Source organism: Bos taurus, chromosome 15, assembly GCF_002263795.3.
Source record: "Bos taurus isolate L1 Dominette 01449 registration number 42190680 breed Hereford chromosome 15, ARS-UCD2.0, whole genome shotgun sequence".
Lineage (NCBI taxonomy): Eukaryota > Metazoa > Chordata > Mammalia > Artiodactyla > Bovidae > Bos > Bos taurus.
Window position 1 is genome coordinate 56,733,958 of NC_037342.1, and position 24,543 is coordinate 56,758,500.

The 24,543-nt window shown below is 38.6% G+C and overlaps 1 protein-coding gene across 8 annotated transcripts in view; it reads right to left on the reverse strand.

Moving 5' to 3' along the window:
• Positions 1–24,543, reverse strand: part of LOC786996 (glycerophosphodiester phosphodiesterase domain-containing protein 4) — a 138,271-nt gene that overhangs the window by 96,477 nt on the left and 17,251 nt on the right. For 6 of the 8 annotated variants that reach the window (XM_059875141.1, XM_059875144.1, XM_059875142.1 and 3 more), the window contains 2 exons: positions 8,816–9,012; positions 6,214–6,317 (listed from right to left, as the gene is read on the reverse strand). In XM_059875141.1, coding sequence (XP_059731124.1) covers positions 6,214–6,317; positions 8,816–8,998 — 287 coding nt within the window. In that variant the 5' untranslated portion in view covers positions 8,999–9,012. Of the gene's footprint in view, positions 1–6,213; positions 6,318–8,815; positions 9,013–24,543 lie in introns of those variants that run through there. The other 2 variants (XM_059875143.1, XM_059875145.1) reach the window with 2 other exon arrangements.

The window sequence follows — 24,543 nt, forward strand, 5'->3', positions numbered from 1 at the left end:
AACGGACAAAGAAGAACACTACATAGTGATCAAGGGATCAATCCAAGATGAAGCTCTTATAACAACTGTAATTATATATGCACCCAACATAGGAGCATGCCAATATATAAGACAAATATTAATGGCCACAAACGGGCAAATCGATGGTAACACAATAATTGTGGAGGATGTTAACACCTCAGTTATATCAATGGACAGATCATCCAGACAGATGATCAATAAGCAAACACAAGCCTTATGTAACATATTAGACCAGATACACTTAGTTGATATTTATAAAGTGTGTGCTGTTGTATTCAAGTCTTTGTGAGCCCATGGACTGCAATCCACTAGGCTCCTCTGTCCATGGAATTTTCCAGGCAAGAATACTGGAGTGAGTTGCCATTTCCTACTCCAGGGGATCTTCCTACCCAGGGATTGAACCTATGTCTCTTGCTTTGGCAGGCAGATTCTTTACCACTGTGCCACCTGAGAAGCTGATATTTATAAAGCATTCCATCCAGAAGCAGCAGAACACAAATTCTTCTCAAATACACATGGAACATTCTCCATGACTGACCACATGCTGGGCCACAAAGCAAGACTTGGTAAACTTAAGAAAACTGAAATCATATAAAGCATCCTTTCCAAGCACAACTCCATGAGATGAAAAGTAAACTACATGAAAAAAGTATAAAAAACAAAAACACTTAGAGGCTAAACAGTATACTACTAAACAACCAATGGAGCACTGAAGAAATTAAAGAAGTAAAAAAAAAAAGAAAATCTAGAGACAAATGACAATGAAAACATAATGACCCGGAACCTATGAGATGCAGCAAAACCTATTCTACCAGGAAAGTGTATATCAATACAATCTTACCTCAGGAAACAAGAAAAATCACAAATAAACAACCTAACCTTGTACAAAAAATAACTAAAGAGCAAGAAAACCTGAAATTAGTAGAAGTAAAGAAATCATAAAGAACAGAATAGAAATAAATGAAATAGAAACAACAACAACAAAAAAACAATAGCAAAGATCAATGAAACTAGAAGCTGGTTCCTTGAAAAGATAAACGAAATTATAAACATTTGGCTAGACTCATCAAGAAAAATGGGAGAGGACTCAAATCATTCACATTAGAAATGAAAAATAAGAGGTTACAACAGACACCACAGGAATACACAGGATCATAAGAGACTACTATGAGTAATTATAAGTCCCCAAAAAGGACAACTTGGAAGAAATGGACAAATTCTTAGAAAGGTACAACCTTCCAAGACTGAAACAGGAAGAGATAGAAAATATGAACAGACCAGTCATATGTACTGACATGGAAAGTATGATCAAAGGTCTTTCAAGAAAAAAAGTCTAGGACCAAATGGCTTCATGCGCAAATTCCATCAAAGGTTTAGAGAAGAGTTAACATCTATCCTCATGAAACTATTCCAAAGAAATTTCAGAAGCAAGAATACTCCCAAACTTATTCTATGAGGCCACCAACACCCTGGTAAAAAAACCAGACAAAGATACCACAGAAAAGAAAATTATAGGTCAATAACTGTGATGAATATAGATGCAAAAATCCTCAACAATATTCTATCAAACTGAAACCAACAACAGATTAAAAGGATCATACATCATTATCAAGTGGCATTTATCCCAGGGATGCAAGGATTCTTCAATATATACAAATCAATCAGTGTGATACACCACATCAACAAATTAAAGAAAAAAAAAACATAAGATCATCTCAATAGATGCAGAAAAGCTTTTGAAAAAAATTCAGTAGCTATATATGATAAAAACTCTCCAGGAAGTGGGCATAGGTGGAATATACCTCAATATAATAAAGGCTATGTATGACAAACCCACAGTTAACATCATATTCAACAATGAAAAGGTGAAAGCATTTCCTCTAAGATCAGGAACGAGACAAGAATGTCCACTCTCACCAGTTTTAGTCAACATAATTTTGAAAGTCTTAGCCATGGCATTCAGAGAAGATAAAGAAATAATTCAACCTGAAAAAGAAGAAGTAAAACTGTTACTGCATATGACAAGATACTATAAGTAGAATATCCTAAAGATGCTACCACAAAGCTACTAGAGATCATTAATGAATTTGGTACAGTTTCAGGATACAAAATTAACTCTATTACATTCCTATACATTAACAACAAAAAATCAGAAAGAGAAATTTAAGAAACAAATCCATTTACCATCACATCAAAAAGAATAAAATATGTAAGAATAAATAAATCTACCTAAGGAGGCAAAAGACCTGAACTCTGAAAACCATAAGTCACTGATGAAAGAAATTGAAGATGGAAAGATGTACCATGTTCTTGGATGGGCAGAATCAATATTGTCAAAATGAGTATACCATCCAAGGCAATCTATAGATTCAATACAGTCCATATGAAAACACGAATGCCATTTTTCACAGAACTAGAACAACAACAAAAAATTAAAACATGTATGGAAACACAAAAGACCCTGAGTAACCAAACCAAACATTGGAAAGAAAAATGGAGCTGGAGGAATCAGGCTCCCTGACTTCATACTGTATCACAAAGTTACAGTAATCAAAATAGTACTGGCACAAAGTATGGTACTGTCACATAGACAGAAATATAGATCAATAGAACAGGATGGAAAAAACAGAAGTAAACTCACATGTGCTAAATCATGTCTGACTCTTTTTGTGACCCTATAGACTGTAGACAGCCAGGTACCTCTGTCCATGGGATCCTCCAGGCAAGAATACTGGATTGGGTTGCTGTGTCCTCCTCCACAGGATCTTCCCAATCCAGGGACTGAACCTACGTCTCTTAGGTCTCCTGCATTGACGGACAAGTTCTTTACCACTATTATCACCTGGGAAACCCAAAACTCAAAACACCTATGATCAACTGATGTATGAAGAAATAGGCAAGAATACACAAAGCAGAAAATACAGTCTCCTCGATAAATGGTTCTGGGAAAACTGGACAGCTACTTGTAAAAGGATTAAATTAGAACATTCTTTAACATCATACACAAAAATAAAATAACAATGGGTTAAAACTCTAAATGTAAGAATAGTGAAAGTGAAAGTTAAGTCACTCAGTTGTGTCCGACTCTTTGTGACCCCATGGACTGTAGCCCACCAGGCTCCTCAGTCCATGGAATTTTCCAGGCAAGAGTACTGGAGTGGGTTGCCATTTCCTTCTCCAAGGGATCTTCCCAACCCAGGGATCGAACCCAGGTTTCCCGCACTGCAGGCAGACGCTTTACCGTCTGAGCCACCAGGGAAGCCCCAAACATAAGAATAGATATTATAAAATTCTTAGAGGAAAACATAGGAAGAGCACTCTTTCACGTAAATTGCAGCAATACCTTTTTGATACATCTCCTAGAGTAACGGGAAAAAATAAATAAATGGGACCTACTTAAACTCAAAAGCATCTGCATAACAAAGGAAACTATTAACAAAATGAAAAGACAACACACGGAAAGGGAGAAAATATTTGTAAATTATGTGACTGACAAGGGATTAATCTCCAAAATATACAAACAACTCATGCATCTCAACTGCAAACAAGCAATGGAATATAAAAAATTGGGCAGAAGACCTAAATAGACATTTCTCCAAAGAAAACACAGAGATGGCCAAGAAGCACATGAAAAGATGTTCAACACTGCTATTTATTAGAGAAATGAAAGTTAAAATTACAATGAGGTATCACCTCATGCCAACCAGAATGGCCCTTATAAAAAAGTCTACTATTTACAATAGCCAAGACAAGAAAACAATCTTAGTGTCCACTGATGACTTAATAAAAATGTGGTATATACATACAGGAGACTATCATTCAACTATATAAAAAATGAAAAATGCCATTTATGACAATAAGGATGGACCCTGACAGCATTATGCTAAGTAAAATCAGTCAGAGAAAGAAATAAATACCATATGACTTCATTCATACATGAAAAATGAAAACCAACCAACCAAACTCATAGACACAGAGAACAGATTGGTGATTATCAGAGAGAGGTGAGAGGTGGACAAATGGGTGAAAATGGATAAAAAGGTGTAAACTTCTAGTTACAGAATAAACATGTCCTGGGGATGAAATGCATATAGCATGGTGATTATAGTTAATAATACAGTATTGTATATTTGGAAGTTGTTAAGAGAATATTTCTTAAAAATTCTCATCACACACAAAAATTGAAACTATGTGTGATGTAGAATTTTAACCAGACTTACTGCAGTGATCATTCCACAATATATAGAAATAGCAAATCATTATGCTATAATATATACCTAAAAGAAATGTAATATTGTGTTTCAACTACATCTCAATATAAAGTTCTCTAAAACTAGGTAAAATTTTATAAAGAAGTGAAACATTTCTTATTTCCAATATTGTGGAGAACTTTAGAATTGATGAATAAATAAAGAATGCATATAAATGAGAAAACTAAATCCCACAAGATAAAGGAAGAAAACCAAAAAGAAAATAAATTACTAAAGAAATCAGTTTCAATACCTGGTAAATAATTAAATTAAATAAAAATAAATTTCTTCTATAAATTAATAAAAATGATTCAAAATTAGAATAGTCAATGCTGTCAATGGAAGTTTAAAATAGAAAGCCAAAACCTTTATTTTGAATGGAAACTACTACCTTTTGAGAAATACTTTAGTAATAGGAATAATGAATTTTACTAGTGTTTTATTCTTCTTGACTGAATAATGCCACTTGTGGGAATCTCCTGTAAGACTCTAAGTCAGAACACAAAGATTTCTCTACACTCATATTCTAGAAAAACTAATGCTTAACAATAAAAAATAAGTAAGTGCACTACCTCCTTACCAGTTGGCTCAGTAGGTAAAGAATCTGCCTGCAATGCAGGAGATGCAAGAGACATGGGTTGGGAAGTTCCCCTGGAGAATTTCTTCCTCCAGGGGACTTCAGTATTCTTGCCTGGAGAATCCCTTGGACAGAGGAGCCTGGTGGGCCATAGTCCATGGGGTCGCCTAGAGTTGGACACAACTGAAGCGACTGAGCACGGAAGTGCACTACAGTATCTTCATGTCATGAAAGACTCTAAAACCATTTAAAGTGATTTTCATTGAGTTTTAATAATTTGTCAAAATGTGTACAACTATTTTAAATGGGGGAAAAAAGAAAAATTACATATATGGTACAAGCATAATATAAAAATAAGCATAGGAAAAAAGACTGAGAAGTACACCAAGTGATTGCCACTGAAGAATAAGATAATATTTTCTACTTTTCTGCATTTCTTAATATTTAAAACAACATATTTTACTTATATAAAGAAAAAAGTAAACTGTATTACATTTTTAAAGCCTCATACTAAAAGATACCACTTTTGCCCTCAAATACCAAGTAATGGTACAATATATCAGTCAGGCTAGAGAAACTGGAAGAGCTAGGAATAGTTCAGAGCAGGAATCTGGCTAGAAAAGATGATGAGATGGGACACTGTTTCTGTCTCTAGAGTCTTAGAAAGCCCAGTAAGGAAAGAAGGAAGAAACAGAGGCTGGAGGTGAGGCAGAGACATCAGGGTTCATGGACAGAGATCATGAAGACCAACCAGTGTAGGTATCAGTAACCCAGACAGAGAAGCTGAGGACCAAGGTATCAGGGAATCATCTGAATAGAAGGACTGGGGGCACGGGAAGCACAGAGAAAGCGTCTCACTGAGCAGATTTGGTCTAAGTGTGAGAGGGAGCATAGGTGGAAGGGAAGTATAGTAGCTGAGGGTGCTGAGCAACCATACCCCTCCCCAGAGTTGTGCCTCCCATCCACTAGCTGTAGAACACCCAATTTTTCCCACTCTTCCTCTTATGTCACCAGATCTTTTCAGCCTGAAGTAGCATCCATGTGGCTATTAGACCAAAGAACCCTTGCTGCTGCTAAGCCGCTTCAGTCGTGTCCGACTCTGCGCGACCCCATAGACGGCAGCCCACCAGGCTCTGCCATCCCTGGGATTTTTCAGGCAAGAACACTGGAGTGGGTTGCCATTTCCTTCTCCAATGCATGAAAGTGAAAAGTGAAAGTGAAGTTACTCAGTCGTGTCAGACTCTTTGCGACCCCACAGACTACAGCCTACCAGGTTCTTCCGTCCATGGGATTTTCCAGGCAAGAGTACTGGAGTGGGTTGCCATTGCCTTACTCAAATGAAAAATTTAAAAAAGTGAAACTCACCAGTCAAAGCCATTGTATTCATTTGAAGTCTCCACCCATGTAAACAGCAAAATTGTAGACAAGAAGAATGACATAATCAGCCATGGGTAAAATATTCGCTCTCTCTGGGAAGAGAAAGAAGGAAGTCTCATTTAGCTCCATTTATCCATTGTATCTCAGCAACATCTGCTTATACTCCCCAGAGGTCTACATAGTTACACTGCAGCATACACTCCCCAGGCTGGAGAGAACACTGTATTCTTTTACCCCTATGGAATTTTGTAAAAGCCTATTTATAACATTACCCTGAACTGGAATCATTTTTGTATAGATTTGTATCTGATGTTATCTGTTTCTTTTTTGAGTAAAAGGAACTTCTGTTACCCTTCTATATATTGCCAATGTGGAGATCCAACCAGTCCATTCTGAAGGAGATCAGCCCTGGGATTTCTTTGGAAGGAATGATGCTAAAGCTGCAACTCCAGTACTTTGGCCACCTCATGCGAAGAGTTGACTCATTGGAAAAGACTCTGATGCTGGGAGGGATTGGGGGCAGGAGGAGAAGGGGACAACAGAGGATGGGATGGCTGGATGGCATCACTGACTCGATGGACGTGAGTCTGGGTGAACTCCGGGAGTTGGTGATGGACAGGGAGGCCTGGCGTGCTGCGATTCATGGGGTCGCAAAGAGTCGGACACGACTGAGCGACTGATCTGATCTGATCTTATCACAGTGTCTCAACAACCATCTGTTGAATTTATCCATCTCTTCAAGTATCAAATGTTTGTTCATTAGTTGAGTAACATATTCATTCACAAATTCACTTAGTCATTTATCTACCCACATTTTTGGGAAGGGAGGAATTTAGGGAATAAACAAGCTCCTTTTTTTTTTTTTTCAGTATCCATTTTATATGAATACAATGTTAGGGACTTCACAAATGATTTTCATTTGTTTTATTACTCAATATAGTCATATAAGTTAGGTATTGTTAACCTCATTTTGCAGAACTAAAGCTCAGAGAGGTAAGGTAATTGACTCAAGGTCACGTAGCTAAGCGGTGGCAGGGGCACTATCCAGATATGTGAGCCCAAAGTCAAGATGGAGAGTATTTTTATGGAGAAGGTGAACAAACTGATTCTTGAAGACTACCCCATGAACTGAAACCATATCAAATTCAGCCAAGCCAGAGTTGTCAAGCCCTGGGAACATTACTGTACCATATGAAAGAGAAATTTTGCCTCCTTGGGATACTGCATCCAAACTATTAAAACTGTATAGAGTCTCTGCCTTATATAAATTATGTGGCTATTGTGAAGACTAAGGGTAAGAAATAAAATGGGAAACAGAAAGAATACCCCAAAAAGGTGAGAGACACTACGAGCATTAAGGCACTTAACCACTGCTTCCAGCGTGTAGGAAGATGAAGAGAGCATGTTTTGATTCAGGTTTATATGCACTCTCTACATAAAACCTGTGTGACCTTTTAAAAACATGTATCAGATAAAGACTCCCCTGCTTACAACTCTCCCAGAACTTCCTACTATATCAGAATAATCATTCAAACTGCCTGCCATGGCCCTAAGGTCCTACATGATTAAGCCTTGCCCACTCCTGACCTCGTCCCACTCTACAAACTAATGTCATTACTGAACTCCATTCATGATGTTTTTTTTTGTTTGTTTCTAAAACATGACCAAATCTGTTCCCATTTCAAGAGATTTGCATTTCCTGGTTCCTCAGGCTGAGATATTTTTGCCCCCAGACATATACATGGCTGGTCCCAAGGTCTTCACTTGAGACTGCTCATGTGACATTGTTTCAAAGTAGTCTTCTCCAACCGTGTTTCCATCTACCTAACACATTTTCCTATGCATTGTCTTCAAAGCTCTTATCTCCAGCTGAAACCACCTTTCTTCATTACTGTTTACTACCTAACTCATCCCTGTGACACGCAGGAGAGCCAGAGGCCTTAGTGGTCTTATTCACTATGGCACACATTCAATAAATGATGGATAAATCCATTTCCTTATTTTGATTTTCACTGTTGCCATTCATTTGAAAATGTTAAAAGCCTCCACACTGTTCCAGGAAAAAGTTCAGTTTAGTTTGACATAAAGTTACTACACAATCTGGTTAAAATATTCTCCAACCAGATCACTTACCATTTATCACCTAATATGTGTAAATTCAACAATGGAAGTTCATTTTTTACTGAACACACTACTGTTCTCCTTGGTGTCTTAAAATCTTTAGGGACTCTTAGCTCCCTACGTGGCAGAAATAAAATTCTTAAAACCACAGTCTGTCCCGCCTCTGTCTCTAACTTCATTTCCCGTCACTTCTCCATCCATATCCTCTTCTCTACCAAAATACACTTTATTCTAAGCGCTTTGACTCCTCCTCTGATATCACTTCTTTTGCCACCTTCTTTTCTTTACCTATCCAATTCTGATCACCTTTCACCTTATAAATAGCTATTTTTGACCCATTACACATGGTGCATGACTGTCTGCATAGGCAGACACACACAGACACACACACAATTATAGCACTTCTTTCAAGGCCCACGTCCCCCATATCTAAGAAAATATGGCCCATCTCCTTCCCATCGCTCTGTACCAAAGAACAGCAGCAGAGTGCATGTCTGGGTTTTTTCTTCTGTTGGGCTTCCCACTTGCAGCTGTAGCAGCCATTAAGGAAAGTCATATAGCATTCATAGTTGAAGTGGCGTTTAATCCATGAATTATTTTCTCTTCTTCCTGTCTCCTCATTCCCAACCTCAGTCCTGTTAATGTCATCCATGCTTCACCCTTTTGCTGGAATGGTAAATAAAATAGTCAGGATCCAGAAGCTCCCTCAAATGTCTCCTACCCCACAATTCTACAGAAAAGTCTCCCACATTGCAGGCAGATTCTTTAACAGCTGAGCCACAAGGGAAGCCCAAGAATACTGGAGTGGTGAGAGTTGGACTGTGAAGAAAGCTGAGCACCGAAGAATTCATGCTTTTGAACTGTGGTGTTGGAGAAGACTCTTGAGAGTCCCTTGGACTGCAAGGAGATCCAACCAGTCCATTCTGAAGGAGATCAGCCCTGGGATTTCTTTGGAAGGAATGATGCTAAAGCTGAAACTCCAGTACTTTGGCCACTTCATGTGAAGAATTGACTCATTGGAAAAGACTCTGATGCTGGGAGGGAGTGGGGGCAGGAGGAGAAGGGGACGACAGAGGATGAGATGGCTGGATGGCATCACTGACTTGATGGATGTGATTTTGAGTGAACACCGGGAGTTGGTGATGGACAGGGAGGCCTGGCGTGCTGCGATTCATGGGGTTGCAAAGAGTCGGACACGACTGAGCAACTGAACTGAACTGAACTGAACTGAGCCTATCCCTTCTCCAGGGGATCTTCCTGACCCAGGAATAGAACCAGGATCTCCTGCATTGCAGGAGGATTCTTTACCAACTGAGCTATCAGGGAAGCCCCAACAATGGATAGATCTTTCAAAAGTTTATAATCTAGGGAGATGCACTGGATTTGGTGTAGAAGAGTAGAGCTTCACCCTCTCTTTCTCATGAATTAGCTTAGTATTTATTGAAAATGTTACATTATTCAATGTTTAATTTTCTTATCTCTAAAATGGTACCATATTCTCTGCCCTAGCCAACTAATAGATGCTGAAAATATCAAATTAGATGATAGATATGAATGTGTTTTTAAAACTGTGGTATGCTCGTGAAATAGCTTGAGAATTTAGAGGCATGGGTTAAGTATATGAAAAAATACAATTCTTGACTAATGAGTTAGACATACAAATGGCTTCCCCTTGCCATTCTCACCTCACATATGGCATTTTTAAGAGTTAGCCTCAATCAAAAATGATGGAATATTCAGAACAGCAGTTGCTAAAATTAGACAAGTTTATTTTCGCTTTTACCAACAAAAATTTGCCCCTAAAAATGTATAAATAAATTATGTGGCATGCTACTTCCCAATGTCGTTAGAACCCAGACATCTTCCAGTTTGTTCTTCCATTACAGTGCATGGCTCCTTCTCAGGGTACAAAATGGATGTTCAAGCTATATCTATCACTCCAAATTCCAACTATCAGGAAGGAAGAAGGAACAAAGAAGGGTGCTCCCCCTTATTTTAAGGACATTTAAAGAAACTGTATGAGACATTTTACTAACAGGGGTTTTCTTACTAGTAAAAAAGGGAAAATAGATATTGAAAGATATCTAGCTGTCACTCCTGCATTTCCTCATACCTCTGTGATAGAATAAAGTTCTCAGACAAAGGAACTTCTAGAGAATGTGTGGAATTAGGGGAGTAAAAGGAAAAATTAAATCAAACGAGAAAAATTCTTAAAGACTTGATCCCAGACAATAGTCTTTGCCACTGGAAATTTTGTTGTGCTTTTTTTTTTTTTTTTTTGTGAAAGACAATCTAATGTTGTAGTTAAGAACATGAAGTCTGGACTTCCAATTTAAGATGGCTGAGTAGAAAGATGTGCAATCATATCCTCTTGTGAAAGCTCCAAAATTGCAACTAGCTGTTGAACAACCATGGACAGGAGGATGCTGGAACCCACCAAAAAAAAAAAGATACCCCATGTCCAAAGACAAAGAAGAAGCTTCAGTGAAGTGGTAGGAGGGGTGCAATCATGATAAAATAAAATCCTATATCTGCCGGGTGGGTGACCCATAAACTGGAGAACAATAATACCAAAGAGCTTCATTGTTGTGAAGGTTCCAAACCCCATGTCAGGCTTCCTAGCCTGGGGATCCAACAAAGGGACTGGGAATACCTAGGGAATCTGGCCTTGAAGTGAGTGGGATTTAATTATAGGACTACCACAGGACTGTGGGAAACAGAGACTCCAATCATGGATTGCACAACAAAATCTTCCATAGGAGACTGAACCAAAACTACCTAATAGTGTTGGAGAGCCTCCTGTGGGGGCATGGGTTGGCAAGAGCTCACCAGAGGGATGGGGGCACTAGTAGCAGCAGGATGGGAAGGTCCGCCTCAGTGTAAACCCTCTTGGAGTTCACTATTAACCCTACCATAGAGCCCATAGATCCTAGGGCTAGGTCTCCTCAGGACAAACAACTACCAGGGAGGGAGTGTAACCCCAGCCTCAGCAGATAATTGGATTACGGCTTTTCTGAGCAAGGCTCTGCCCACCAGAGCAAGACCCAGTTTTTCCCATTGCCAGTCCCTCCCATCAGTCTTACACAAGTGACTTAGTCTCATCCATCAGAGAGTAGATAGAAGAAACAAGAAGGGCAGTCCTGTAGCAGCTAAAACAAAAACCATATTACAGAAAGTTAATCATGATGAAAAAGCAGAAAGTTATGTTCCAGATGAGGGGGCAAGACAAAACCCCTAAATTAAGTGGAAATAGGCAAGCTTCCAGAAAAAGAATCCAGAATTATGATAGTGAAGATAATCCAGGATCTTGGAAAAATAATGGAGAAGATGCAAGAAATGTGTTTACCAAAGACCTACAAAAACTAAAGAACAAACAAACAGAGACGAATAATAGACTAGAATAGGAATCAATAGTAGAATAACTGAGGCAGAAAAATGGATAAATGACCTGGATGACAGAATGGTGGAAATCATTGCCATAGAGCAGAATATAGAAAAAATAATGAAAAGAAATGAAGACAGCCTAAGAGACCTCTGGGATAACATTAAATGCATAAACATTCATATTCTAGGGGTCCCAGAAGGAGGAGAGAGAGAGAGATAGAAAGGACCTGAGAAAATATCCGAAGAGGTAATAGCTAAAAACTTCCCTAACATGGGAAAAGAAATAGTCAACCAAGTTCAGGAAGCACAGAGAGTCCTAGGCAGGATAAACCCAAGTAGCAATACATCAAGACACACAGTAATCTGACAAAAATTAAAGACAGAGATAAAATATTAAAAGCAACAAGGGAAAAATAACAAATACAAGGGAACTCCCATCAGACTATCAGTTGATTTCTCAACAGAAACTCTACAAGCCAGAAGGGAATGACATAATATATTTAAAGTGATGAAAGGGAAGAACCTACAACCAAGGATATTCTACCCAGCAAGACTCTCATTCAGATTTGATGGAGAAATCAAAAGCTTTCCAGACAAGCAAAAGCTAAGAGAATTCAGCACCATCAAACTGGCTTTACAACAAATGCTAAAGGAACTTCTCAAGGCAGGAAACACAAGAGCAGGAAAAGACGTACGGAAAATAAACTCAAAACAATTAATAAAATGGTAGTAGGATCATGAAAGTGAAAGTGAAGTTTCTCAATCATGTCCAACTCTTTGTGATCCCATGGACTGTAGCCCCCCAGTCTCCTCTGTCCATGGGATTTTCCAGGCAAGAATACTGGAGTGGGTTGCCACGTATCAATAATTGCCTGAAATGTAAATGGATTAAAGTCATCAACCAAAAGATATAGACTGGCTGGATGGATGAAAACACATGCATATATGCACTTCCACTAACCACATCACTCTGCTTGACCCCCTAAATTGTATGTAATTATTTTATACTGTTAAGTTAGTCGTGCTCCTATTATGGATTGCAATTGTAATTATCTTTTATTTTTCATCTGGCTATTGATTGTGGAAAATGATAAACATCTTTTACTATTGTGATTATGTAACTTTTAGTAACAATAACACTGTATCATGATTGGTCAACAGAAAAATAATAGAACTCTATATCTCTAAATAATAGAACTCTAAATCCTCTATTGCAGGATTTAATAGAAAAACCTGCAATCACTTTTTAAAATCCAGATGCATATCAGAATTATCTTAAGTTTTGAAAAACAAAAATACCCATGATGGCTTTTTTTGTTTCCTTCAGAGCTCCAGATATTTTTCTAATAAGCAGTTATGTTTAAAAACAACTGGATTACATGATGACCTTTTACTTTTATCTAGTTTGTTTTGCCTTTTTCTATTTCATATCCAGTGCTCCCATTTCATTTAGTATATGTTTACCAATTTCTCCATCTCGTCTTTTTTAATGTTCTTTCTCAAGCCTTTATCAAGCATAGTGGAAAACCTTTTGTATATATGCATTTAAATATGTCTTATGTATTTTAGAAAACCTACGAATTTTTGTCTAGCTAAAGAATTTATGACTTTTTAAAGTTTTTTTTTTAATTTTATTTTTTATTGAAGGACAATTGCTTTACAGAATTTCATTGTTTTCTGTCAAACCTCAGTATGAATCAGCCATAGGTATACATATGTCCCCTCCCTTTCCAACTTCTCTCCCATCTCCCTTCCCATTCTACCCCTCTAGGTTGACACAGAACCTGTGTTTGAGTTTCCTGAGCCATGCAGCAAATTCCTTTTCACTATCTTTTTACATATGGTAATGTAAGTTTTCATGTTACTCTTTTCATACATCTTACCCTCTCCTCCCCTCTCCCCATGTCCATAAGTCTATTCTCTGTCTGTTTCTATATTGCTGCCCTGTAAATAAATTCATCAGTATCATTTTTATATATTCCATATATACATGTTAGAATACAATATTTATCTTTCTCTTCTGACTTACTCCACACATTCACTCTGTATAATAGGTTCTAGGTTCATCCACCTCATTAGAACTGACTCAAATGCATTCCTTTTTATGGCTGAGTAATATGTATATTACTCATACACATTGTGTATATGTACCACAATTTCTTTATCCATTCATCTGTCGATAGACATCTAGGTTACTTCCATGTTCTAGCTTTGCAAATAGTGTTGCAACGAACAATGGGATACATGTGTCTTTTTCTGTTTTGGTTTCCTCAGGGTATATGCCTAGAAGTGGGATTGCTGGGTAATATGGTGGTTTTAATCATAGATTTTTAAAGGAATCTCCATACCATCTTCCATGGTGGCTGTATCAATATACATTCCCACCAACAGTACAAGAGTGTTCCCTTTTCTCCACACCTTCCCCAGCGTTTATTGTTTGTAGACTTTTTGATGATGGCCATTCTGACTGGTGTGAGGTGATATCTCATTGTAGTTTTGAATTGCATTTCTCTAATAATGAGTGATGCTGAGCATCTTTTCATGTGTTTGCTAGCCATCTGTGTCTTCTTTGGAGAAATTTCTGTTTAGGTATTTTTCCCACTTTTTGATTGGGTTGTTTGTTTCTCTGGTATTGAGATGTATGAGCTGCTTGTATATTTTGGAAATTAATCCTTTGTCAGTTGGTTCATTTGCTATTATTTTCTCCCATTATGAGGGTTGTCTTTTCACCTTGCTTACAGTTTCCTTTGCTGTGCAAAAGCTTTTGGTTTAACCAGGTCCCACTTATTTACTTTTGTTTTTATTTCCGCTACTCTAGGCGGTGGGTCATTGAGGATATTGCTTTGGTTCATGTAATCGAGTGTTCGGCCTATGTTTTCCTCTAAGAGTTTTATAGTTTCTGGTTTTACATTTAGGTCTTTAATCCATTTTGAGTTTCTCTTTGTGTACAGTGTTAGGAAGTGTTCTAATTTCATTCTTTTACATGTAGTTGTCCGGTTTCCCCACACAATTTATTGAAGAGGCTGTCTTTGCCCCATTGTATATTCTTGCCTCTTTTGTCAAAAATAAGATACCCATAGGTACATGGGTTTATTTCTGGGCTTTCTGTCTTGTTCCATTGGTCTATGTTTCTGTTTTTGTGCCAGTACCATACTGTCTTGGTGACTGTAGCTTTGTAGTATAATCTGAAGTCAGGAAGCATGATTCCTCCAGCTCCACTCTTCTTTCTTAAGACTACTTTGGCTATTCGGGGTCTTTTGTGTTTCCATATGAATTGTGAAATTTTTTGTTCTAGTTCTGTGAAAAATGCCATTGGTAGTTTGATAGGGATAGCACTGAATCTGTAGATTGCATTTGGTAGTATAGTAATTTTCACAATATTGATTATTCCTACCCAGGAACATGGAATGTCTCTTCATCTGTTTATGTTGTCTTTGATTTCTTTCACCAGTGTCTTATAATTTTCTGTGTATAGTACTTTTGTCTCCTTAGGTAAGTTTATTCCAAGATATTTAATTCTTTTTGTTGCAACGATGAATGGGATTGATTCCTTAATTTCTCTTTCTGAATTTTCCTGTTAGTATATAGAAATGCAAGTGATTTCTGTGTATTGATTTTGTATCCTGCAACTTTGCCAAATTCACTGATTAGCTCTAGTTAATTTTCTGATACTATCTTTAGGGTTTTCTATGTAAAGTATCATGTCATCTGCAAACAGTGAGAGCTTTTCTTTTCTTTTTCATCTGGATTCCTTTTATTTCTTTTTCTTCTCTGCTGTAGCTAGGACTTCCATAACTATGTTGAATAATAGTGGTGAAAGACAAGGTGAACCCTTGTCTTATTCCTGATCTTCAGGGGAATGCATTCAGTTTTTCACCATTGAGAATAATGTTTGCTGTAGGCTTATAATATGTTGAGGCTTTTACTATGTTGAGGTAGGTTCTTTCCATGTCCATTTTTTGAAGAGTTTTAATCATAAATGGGTGCTGAATTTTGTCAAAGGCCTTTTCTGCATCTATTGAGATTATCATGTGGTTTTTATGTTTCAATTTGTTAATATGGTGTATCACATTGATTGACTTGCATATATTGAAGAATCCTGGCATCCCTGGAATAAACCCAACTTGATCATGGTGTATTTGCTTTTTGATGTGTTGCTGAATTCTGTTTGCTAAAATTTTGTTGAGGATTTTTGCATCTGTGTTCATCAGTGATATTGGTCTGTAGTTTTCTTTTTTTGTGTGTGTGTTGCCTTTGTCTGGTTTTGGTATCAGGGTGATGGTGGCCTTGTAGAATGAGTTCAGAAGTGTTCCTTCCTCTGAAGCTTTTTCAAAGAGTTTTAGAAGGATAGGCATTAACTCTTTTCTAAACGTTTGATAGAATTCTCCTGTGAAGCCATCTGGTCCTAGTCTTTTGTTTTTGGGAGATTTTTGATCACAGCTTCAATTTCAGTTCTTGTGATTGGGTTCTTCATAATTTCCATTTCTTCCTGGTTCAGTTTTGGAAGACTGAACTTTTCTAAGAATCTGTCCAGTTCTTCCAGGTTATCCATTTTATTGCCATATAGTTGTTCATAATAGTCTCTTATATTCCTTTGTATTGCTGCATTGTCTGTTGTAACCTCTCCTTTTTCATTTCTAATTTTGTTGATTTGATTATTCTCTCTTTTTTTCTTAATGAGTCTGGTTAAGGGTTTGTCAATTTTTTTTATCTTCTCAAAGAAACAGCTTTTAGTTTTATTAATATTTACTATTGTTTCTTTCATTTCTTTTTCACTTATTTCTGCTTGGATCTTTATGATTTCTTTACTTTTACTAATTTTGTTTTTTTTTTCCTTCTTTTTTTCCCAGTTGTTTTAGGTGTAAAGTTAGGTTGTCTAGTCAATGCTTTTCTTGTTTTTTTTTTTTTGAGATAGGGTTGTATTGCTATAAATGTCCTTATTAGAACTGCTTTTGCTGCATCCCATAGGTTTTGAGTTGTTGTGTTTTCATTGTCATTTGTTTCTAGAAATTTTTTGATTTCCTTTTGATTTCTTCAATAACCCATTGGTTATTTAGAAATGTGTTGTTTAATCTCCATGTTTTTGTGTTTCTTACAATTTTTTTCTTGTGATTGATATATAGTTTCATAGCATAGTGGTTGGAGAAGATGCTTGACATGATTTTAATTTTCTTAAATTTACTGAGGTTTGATTTGTGACCCAAAATGTGGTTTATCCTGGAGAATATTCCACGTGCACTTGAGAACAAGGTGTATTCTTCTGCATTTGGATGGAATATCTTGAAGATATCATTAAGATCCACCTCATCTAATGTATCATTTAAGACTTGTGTTTCCTTATTAATTTTTTGTTTTGATCATCCGTCCATTGGTGTGAGTGGGGTGTTAAAGTCTCCTACTATTGTGTTACTGTCAATTTCTCCTTTTATATCTGTTAGTGTTTGCCTTATGTATTGAGGTGCTCCTATGTTGTGTGCATGCTGCTGCTGCTGCTAAGTCGCTTCAGTCGTGTCCGACTCTGTGCGACCCCATGGACTGCAGCCTACCAGGCTTCTCTGTCCATGGGATTCTCCAGGCAAGAACACTGGAGTGGGTTGCCATTTCCTTCTCCAGTGCATGAAAGTGGAAAGTGAAAGTGAAGTCACTCAGTCGTGTCTGACCCTCAGCGACCCCATGGACTGCAGCCTTACCAGGCTCCTCCATCCATGGAATTTTCCAGGCAAGAGTACTGGAGTGGGGTGCCATGTGCATAGGTATTTACAATTATTATGTATTCCTCTTGGATTGATCCCTTGATCATTATGTAGCGTCCTTCCTTATCTTTTGTAATCTTCTTTATTTAAAAAAAGTCTATTTTGTCTGATATGAGGATTGCTACTCCAGCTTTCTTTTGCTTCCCATTTGTGTGGAAATAATTTTTCCATCCTCCAACACTGAGTCTACATGTGTCTTTAGGTCTGAAATGGGTTTCTTTTAGACAGCATATATATGGGTCTTGTTTTTGTATCCATTCAGCCAGTCTGTGTCTTTTGGTTGGAGCATTTAATCCACTTACATTTAAAGTAATTATTGATATATATGTTCCTACTGCTATTTTCTTAATTATTTGGGGGTTGATTTTGTAAATCTGTTTCCTGTTCTTGTATTTCTTGATTATATAAGTCTCTTTAACATTTGTTGTAAAGGTGGTTTGGTGGTATTGAATTCTCTTAACTTTTGCTTGTCTGAAAAGCTTTTATTTCTCTATCAGTTTTGAATGAGATCCTTGCCAGGTACTGTAATCTTGGTTGTAGATTTTTCCCTTTCAGTACTTTAAATATATCCTGCCACTTCGTTCTGGCCTGCAGAGTTTCTGTTGAAAGATCAGCTGTTAAGCATATGGAGTTTTCCTTGTATGTTACTTGTTGCTTCTCCCTTGCTGCTTTTAATATTCTTCCTTTGTGTTTAATCTTTGTCAGTTTAACTGGCTTCCCTGGTGGCTCAGACAGTAAAGCATCTGCCTACAATGCAGGAGACCCGGGTTCGATCCCTGGGTTGGGAAGATCTCCTGGAGAAGGAAATGGCAACCTACTCCAGTATTCTTGCCTGGAAAATCCCATGGATGGAGGAGCCTGGTAGGCTACAGTCCGTGGGGTCGCAAAGAGTCAGACATGGCTGAGTGACTTCACTTTCACTTTCTTTTGTCAGTTTGATCAGTATGTGTCTTGGTGTGTTTCTCCTTGGCTTTCTCCTGTATGGGACTCTTTGTGCCTCTTGGACTTGATTGACTATTTCCTTTTCTGTGTTGGAGAAATTTTCAACTATAATCTCTTTAAAAATTTTATCACACCCTTTCTTTTTCTCTTCTTCTGGACCCCTATAATTCGAATGTTGGTGTGTTTGATATTGTCCCAGAGGTCTCTGAGACTATCGTCAGTTCTTTTCATTCTTTTTACTTTATTATTCTCTGCAGAAGTTATTTCCACCATTTTATCTTCCAGCACACTGATTTGTTCTTCTGCTTCAGATATTCTGCTATTTATTCCTTCTAGAGTATTTATTTCAGTAATTGTGTTTTTTGTCTCTGTATGTTTATTCTTTAATTCTTCTAGGTCTTTCTTGACTGATTTTGCATTTTCTCCATTTTTTTCAAGGTTTTTGATCTTCTTTACTATCATTATCTGAATTCTTTTTCAGAGAGCTTGCCTATTTCCTCTTCATTTATTTGGACTTGTGTTTCTAGTTTGTTTCTTCATTTGTGAAGTATTTCTCTGCCTTTTCATTATTATTAACTTATTGTGTTTGAGGTCTCTTTTTCCCAGGCTTCAAGGAAAGTTTAATTCTTTCTTTGAAGGTTAAATTCTTTCTTTCTTTTGGTTTCTGCCCTCCTAAGTTTGGTCCAGTGGTTTCTGCAAGCTTTGTATAGGCTGAGATTTGTGCTGAGCTTTGTTTATTTGTTTGTTTATTTATCTTTCCTCTGATGGGCAAGGCTGAGTGAGGTGGTACTCCTGCCTGCTGATGATTGGGTTTATATTTTTGTTTTGTTTGTTGTTTAGATGTGGCGACCTGCACAGGATGTGACTGGTGGTTGGGTGATGCTGGGTCTTGTATTCAAGTGGTTTCCTTTGTGTGAGTTCTCACTATTTGATTCTTCCTAGTGTTAGTTCTCTGGTAGTCTAGGGTCTTGGAGTCAGTGCTCCCACTCCAAAGGCTCAGGGCTTGATCTCTGGTCAGGAATGAAGATTTGACAAGTGATTTGTTATGGCATTAAGTGAGATTAAAAGAAATATACAAATGAGACCAAGGATGAACCCCAGACAAATGGCAGTTACAAATTCAGGAAAATAATAATTAAAATAATGGAATATACACAGATACATATACACCCATGAGCAAAGTCAAAACAGTCCAACAAAAATGAAGCATAGTAGATTGTCCCAGCAAACAAAGGAAATAAAAATTATATTTACCAGTTAACAAAACTAACTAAAGCACAAACTGGAAAACAAAACTAAAGGAAGGTGCCAAGTTGGGAATAAAGCAATGAAAAGAAAACTAACAAATATGTTGAGAGGAAAGGAAAGAAAGAAAGAATAGATAGTAAAGTTAAACAGAGGTAGTTGAAGAAGATTTATATATATTAAATATTAACTGCAAGGGGAAAAGAACAGTAGGAAAGGCAAACAAAGGAATAAATGTAGAAAAAATATAATAGATTTTCAAAAATTGAAAATTAAAATGATAAAAAAAGAAAAAACAACAAAAACAAAAACACGGAAGAAGAAAGAAAAAAGGGAAAAGAAAGAAAAAACTCCATAGAACTGCCCAATAGAGAGGCAGAAGTTTATAAGAACAATAAAAAGTGTGACTGAATATACACATATACATATACACCCATAAGCAAAATCAAAACAGTCCAACAAAAATAAAGTACAATAGATTGACTCAGCTAAAAAAGGAAACCAAAAATTATATCTGCCAGAACAAAACTAACTTAAGCACAACCTGCAAAACAAAACTAAGGCAAGGTGCCAATTGGGGGATAAGGCAATGAAAAACACTAACAAATATATTGAGAGGAAAGGCAAGAAAGAAAGAATAGATATGAAAAGTTAAATAGAGGTAGATGAAGAAGATTTATCTATGTTAAAGGTTAACTGCAAGGGGAAAAGAACAGCAGGAAAAGCATACAAAGGAATAAATGTAGAAAAAATAATGATAGGTTTAAAAAATTAAAACAAAAAAAAAAGAAAAAAGAAAAATTCCACAGAACTGCAAAAGCCCAGCATAAAGGCAGAGGTTTATAACAACAATAAAGAATGTGACTGAGAAAGAAAGGGAAAAAAAAAAGCTCAAAAGCTTAGGTGGATTTCATAGTGCCAGTGAAATCGACAACTACAACAGCTGCTGCTGTTGCTGCTGCTTCAGTCGTGTCCAACTCTGTGCGACCCCATAGACGGCAGCCCACCAGGCTCAGCCGTCCCTGGGATTCTCCAGGCAAGAACACTGGAGTGGGTTACCATTTCCTTCTCCAATGCATGAAAGTGAAAAGTGAAAGTGAAGTCGCTCAGTCGTGTCCGACTCTTCTCGACCCCATGGACTGCAGCCCACCAGACTCCTCCGTCCATGGGATTTTTCAGGCAAGAGTACTGGAGTGGGTTTCCATTCCCTTCTCTGCAACTACAACAGAGGTGGGAAAAAAAGAAAAATATCCAAAAGAATCTACAGGACATGTCAAACCATAATAATAATAAATGCTTTTCTTGAGTCATTGCTGTCTGCCGGGAGCCGGTGAGGCATTCCACTCATGATAAAGGTCATGAGGAAGGAGGCTCGGCACACACAAAGGTGGGATCGAGCCTCAGGAGTCCCTCTGGATATTCTCGAGCATCTACCCCCCAAAAAACCAGAGTCTGCCTACTTTATTGCTTTGTGCTCTCACCTCTGACTTTACTGGGGGCTGTCCCCCACCACCATCTCGCTCTTTCTGTCAAAGAGTTAACTTACAGCTCCAATTAATTAAGTTCCTGGGCAATTAGGAGTGTTTAAATCCAAACCCCTCAGATAGCTCTCTAACTCGCCTGACAAGTTTACCCAGACTCCTACAGCTATGCATAGGATTGTTTACAGTCTCCCAGCCTCGAGAGGCATGGGAAGCTTAAGATATTCAAATAGCTTAGAGCCTCTCAGAGTTAGAAACTGTCAGAATAAAACTAGTAAAAGATTTCATTGATGAGCCAATGCTTGCTGCCAAGTTTCCACATCTTCTGTATTGTATCCTTGAATGTGTATTAATTAATATAGTTGGTATGTAGAAAAAATAAGTAGTGGCCTTGGTGTTAGCAACTTTAGACCCTTAAGGTAATAAATTCTTTCCTTTGTTGTAAACCCATTACACATCTGCCCTATAGGAATGCAACTTTATCTAACACCTTCGGAAGATGGCGCCAAACCTTAAAATAATTACTCTTAGAGAAAATAAGTCTTTGTCAAGAGTCATAAAATGTTAATAGGCCTTCTGGCCAGAAGATGATGTAAATCACCTAAACCATTTGTATACGATAAATTTGCAGGAAAGAAACCTTGGTTTTTGATAAGGATCAAAGACTGCTGACTTTGCATCCCCTATTATCCTCTATGTGTAACTTAGGGTATAAAAGCCCCTGTTGAAAATAAAGCTACGGGCCTTGCTCACCAAAGCTTGGTCTCCCCATGTCATCCTTCTCCTCAATTTCCAGCTGAGTCTCCATCTGGAGCGCAGAGGTCCTCTGCGACCATTTATTTGCCTGGGCTTCTAAGACCCACTAGAGAAGGTGTCTAAGGTGGGGCACCTTCCGCTATTTGAGAGGGCGCCTGCGGCCTCCGTGGTCAGAGCTAACCTGGTGTCACAGGTTATATTGATTTTCCGCGTAAACCAAGCTACTCAGCCTCTTTTCTCCACTGAATTTTCCTACTGAGCTATCCTCATTCTATTACTTTTTATATCTTTGATGAATATGTAAATAGTCGCTGATGCCGTCTCTCCTTCGAATACCCTGGATCAGCTGGGGCTGGACCCCGGCAGCTGTCAGAGTCCTTTCCCTAGTTGGGAGTCATAGTCCACCTCACCTCCCTAGGATGCCCTCTAATACTGTGCTGATCTTTGGACCTGCTGTGGGGGCAACTCAGATTCTAATCTGGTCCTGCTCCTCTGTGTTCTTGCCTCCAGTGTCCACAGTTATCAGAACTAGTGCATTTTCTTTTGTGGGAGCTCTCAATGACCTTTTATATATTCCATAGACACAAAGTCTGCCTAGTTGATCGTGTGGGTTTAATCTGCAGCTTGTACAGCTGGTGGGAAAGTTTGGGTCTTCTTCCTTAGCCACATTGCCCCTGGGTTTCAACTGTGGTTTTATTTCCACCTCTGCATGTGGGTCATCCACTGGGGTTTGCTCCTGAAGCTGCCCTAGAAGGTTTGAGTTTGTCCCTATGAGGGTCAGGTGTGGAGGTGGAGCAGCTGCTTGTGTTGCAGGGGTTTTGGCAGCACCAGGTACTCAGGGGAGGTGGCGGCTAGGCCAGCAGGAAATATAGTGCTCTAGAAGGAATGATAACCATTCCTTCCAATAGCCACTATGCTCCAGTTTGCTTGCCTAGAGAAACCCCTCCTTGACAGAGAAGCCTGGCAGGCCACGGTCTACAGGGTCACAGAGTTGGACATGACGAAGGCAACCCTGCACGCATAGATATAAGACTTTTTTTGCCTGTGACAGCTCTGCCCTAGTGAAAGTTGAGCATGAAGGTGGCACAGCTGCTTGGCTTGCGGGTACTCTTGTGGTGACTAGTGTGCAGGATACGGGTTGCCTCCATCGCAGGAGTAATAGCCTTATCAGAGTCTTTTTCTGAGCCTCTTGTGGCTGGCCATCAGAAGGCCTCTTCAGCCAGTCTTTCTCCATAGCTCTTCCCATTCAGGCACTTAGAAGGCTCCCTTGCCTGGGGCCCTTCTCTGATGTTTGGCACGTCAGGCACATAGAGGGGGCCCCCTTGGCTGGGGTCCTACTCTGTAGCTCAGTGCCTCAGGCACTTAAAGGGGCACCCTGGGTGGGGTCCTACTCTGCAGTTCAGTGCCTCAGGCGTTTGATGGGCCAGCCTCTCTATTCTTCAGCTGCAGATGCTAGCCTGTGGGGAGACAGAGTCTATAGTGATGGTTCCAACCCCTTACGCGTGACTCAGCAGTATCATCTTGCTTCCATGGCTGCCTGGATTTCCTCCACTGGCATTTCCCACCAGGATCTCCTCCCTCACATCCCCTCAATCTGTCGCTCAGCAGTCAACAGCAGTCTTCGCCCTGCAATTGCTCCACAATTCCTGAACTCCAGCTCCCAGCCGCTGTGCCTTCCAGTGGACCAGCGGTCCCATCTAGGGTATGTATGGCTGCGGCAAGGACTGTCTGATTCTCATTCTATTTATGCTGCCACAGATCAACTGTTTCACTCTCAGTCTTAAATGTTTCTCCTCTGACTTAGACAATTGCCCTGATGTGAGGATCAGACTCCTGCTTCAGTTCACCCACCTGCTAAGGGCAGGTCCAGTCCTACTAACACTCCTGTTTTCCCCACTAGTTCCTTCATCCTATTGAGTTTTGCGTGGTTCTATATATCCTTTTTCACTGGTCAGGTACTCTTGTCCACTCTCAGCTGGTGTTCTGCATGCACTTCTGTGTCTGAAGGTGTATTCCTGATGTATCCATGGAGAGAGATGTACTCCATGCCAACCTACTCCTCCACCATCCTGTTCTCCCCATTTATGACATTTTGATTCCACTTGTAGGACATAGTATGAATAGAATGCTAGATTTCTAATTTTTAAAAAAAGATAGGCAACATATACCAAAGGTTTACTGTATATCACAGGAACTATAAATGTCTTCTAATAACTTTTAATGGAAAATAATTTCAAAAATAATATATGTGCATAACTGAATCACCTTGCTGTGACCCTGAAACACTGTAAGTCAACTATACATCTATAATATATATATGTATATATATGAAGAAACTGTTATTTCATATTCAGTCAGTTCACTTTACTCGCTCAGTCATGTCCAACTCTTTGTAACCCATGAACTGCAGCACCCAGGCTTCCCTGTCTATCATCAACTCCATGAGTTCATCCAAACCCATGTCCATTGAGTGGATGATGCCATCCAACCATCTCATTCTCTGTCATCTCCTTCTCCTCGTGTCCTCAATCTTTCCCAGCATCAGGGTCTTTTCTAATGAGTCAGCTCTTCGTATCAGATGGCCAAAGTATTGGAGTTTCAGCTTCAGCATCAGTCCTATCAATGAACACCCAGGC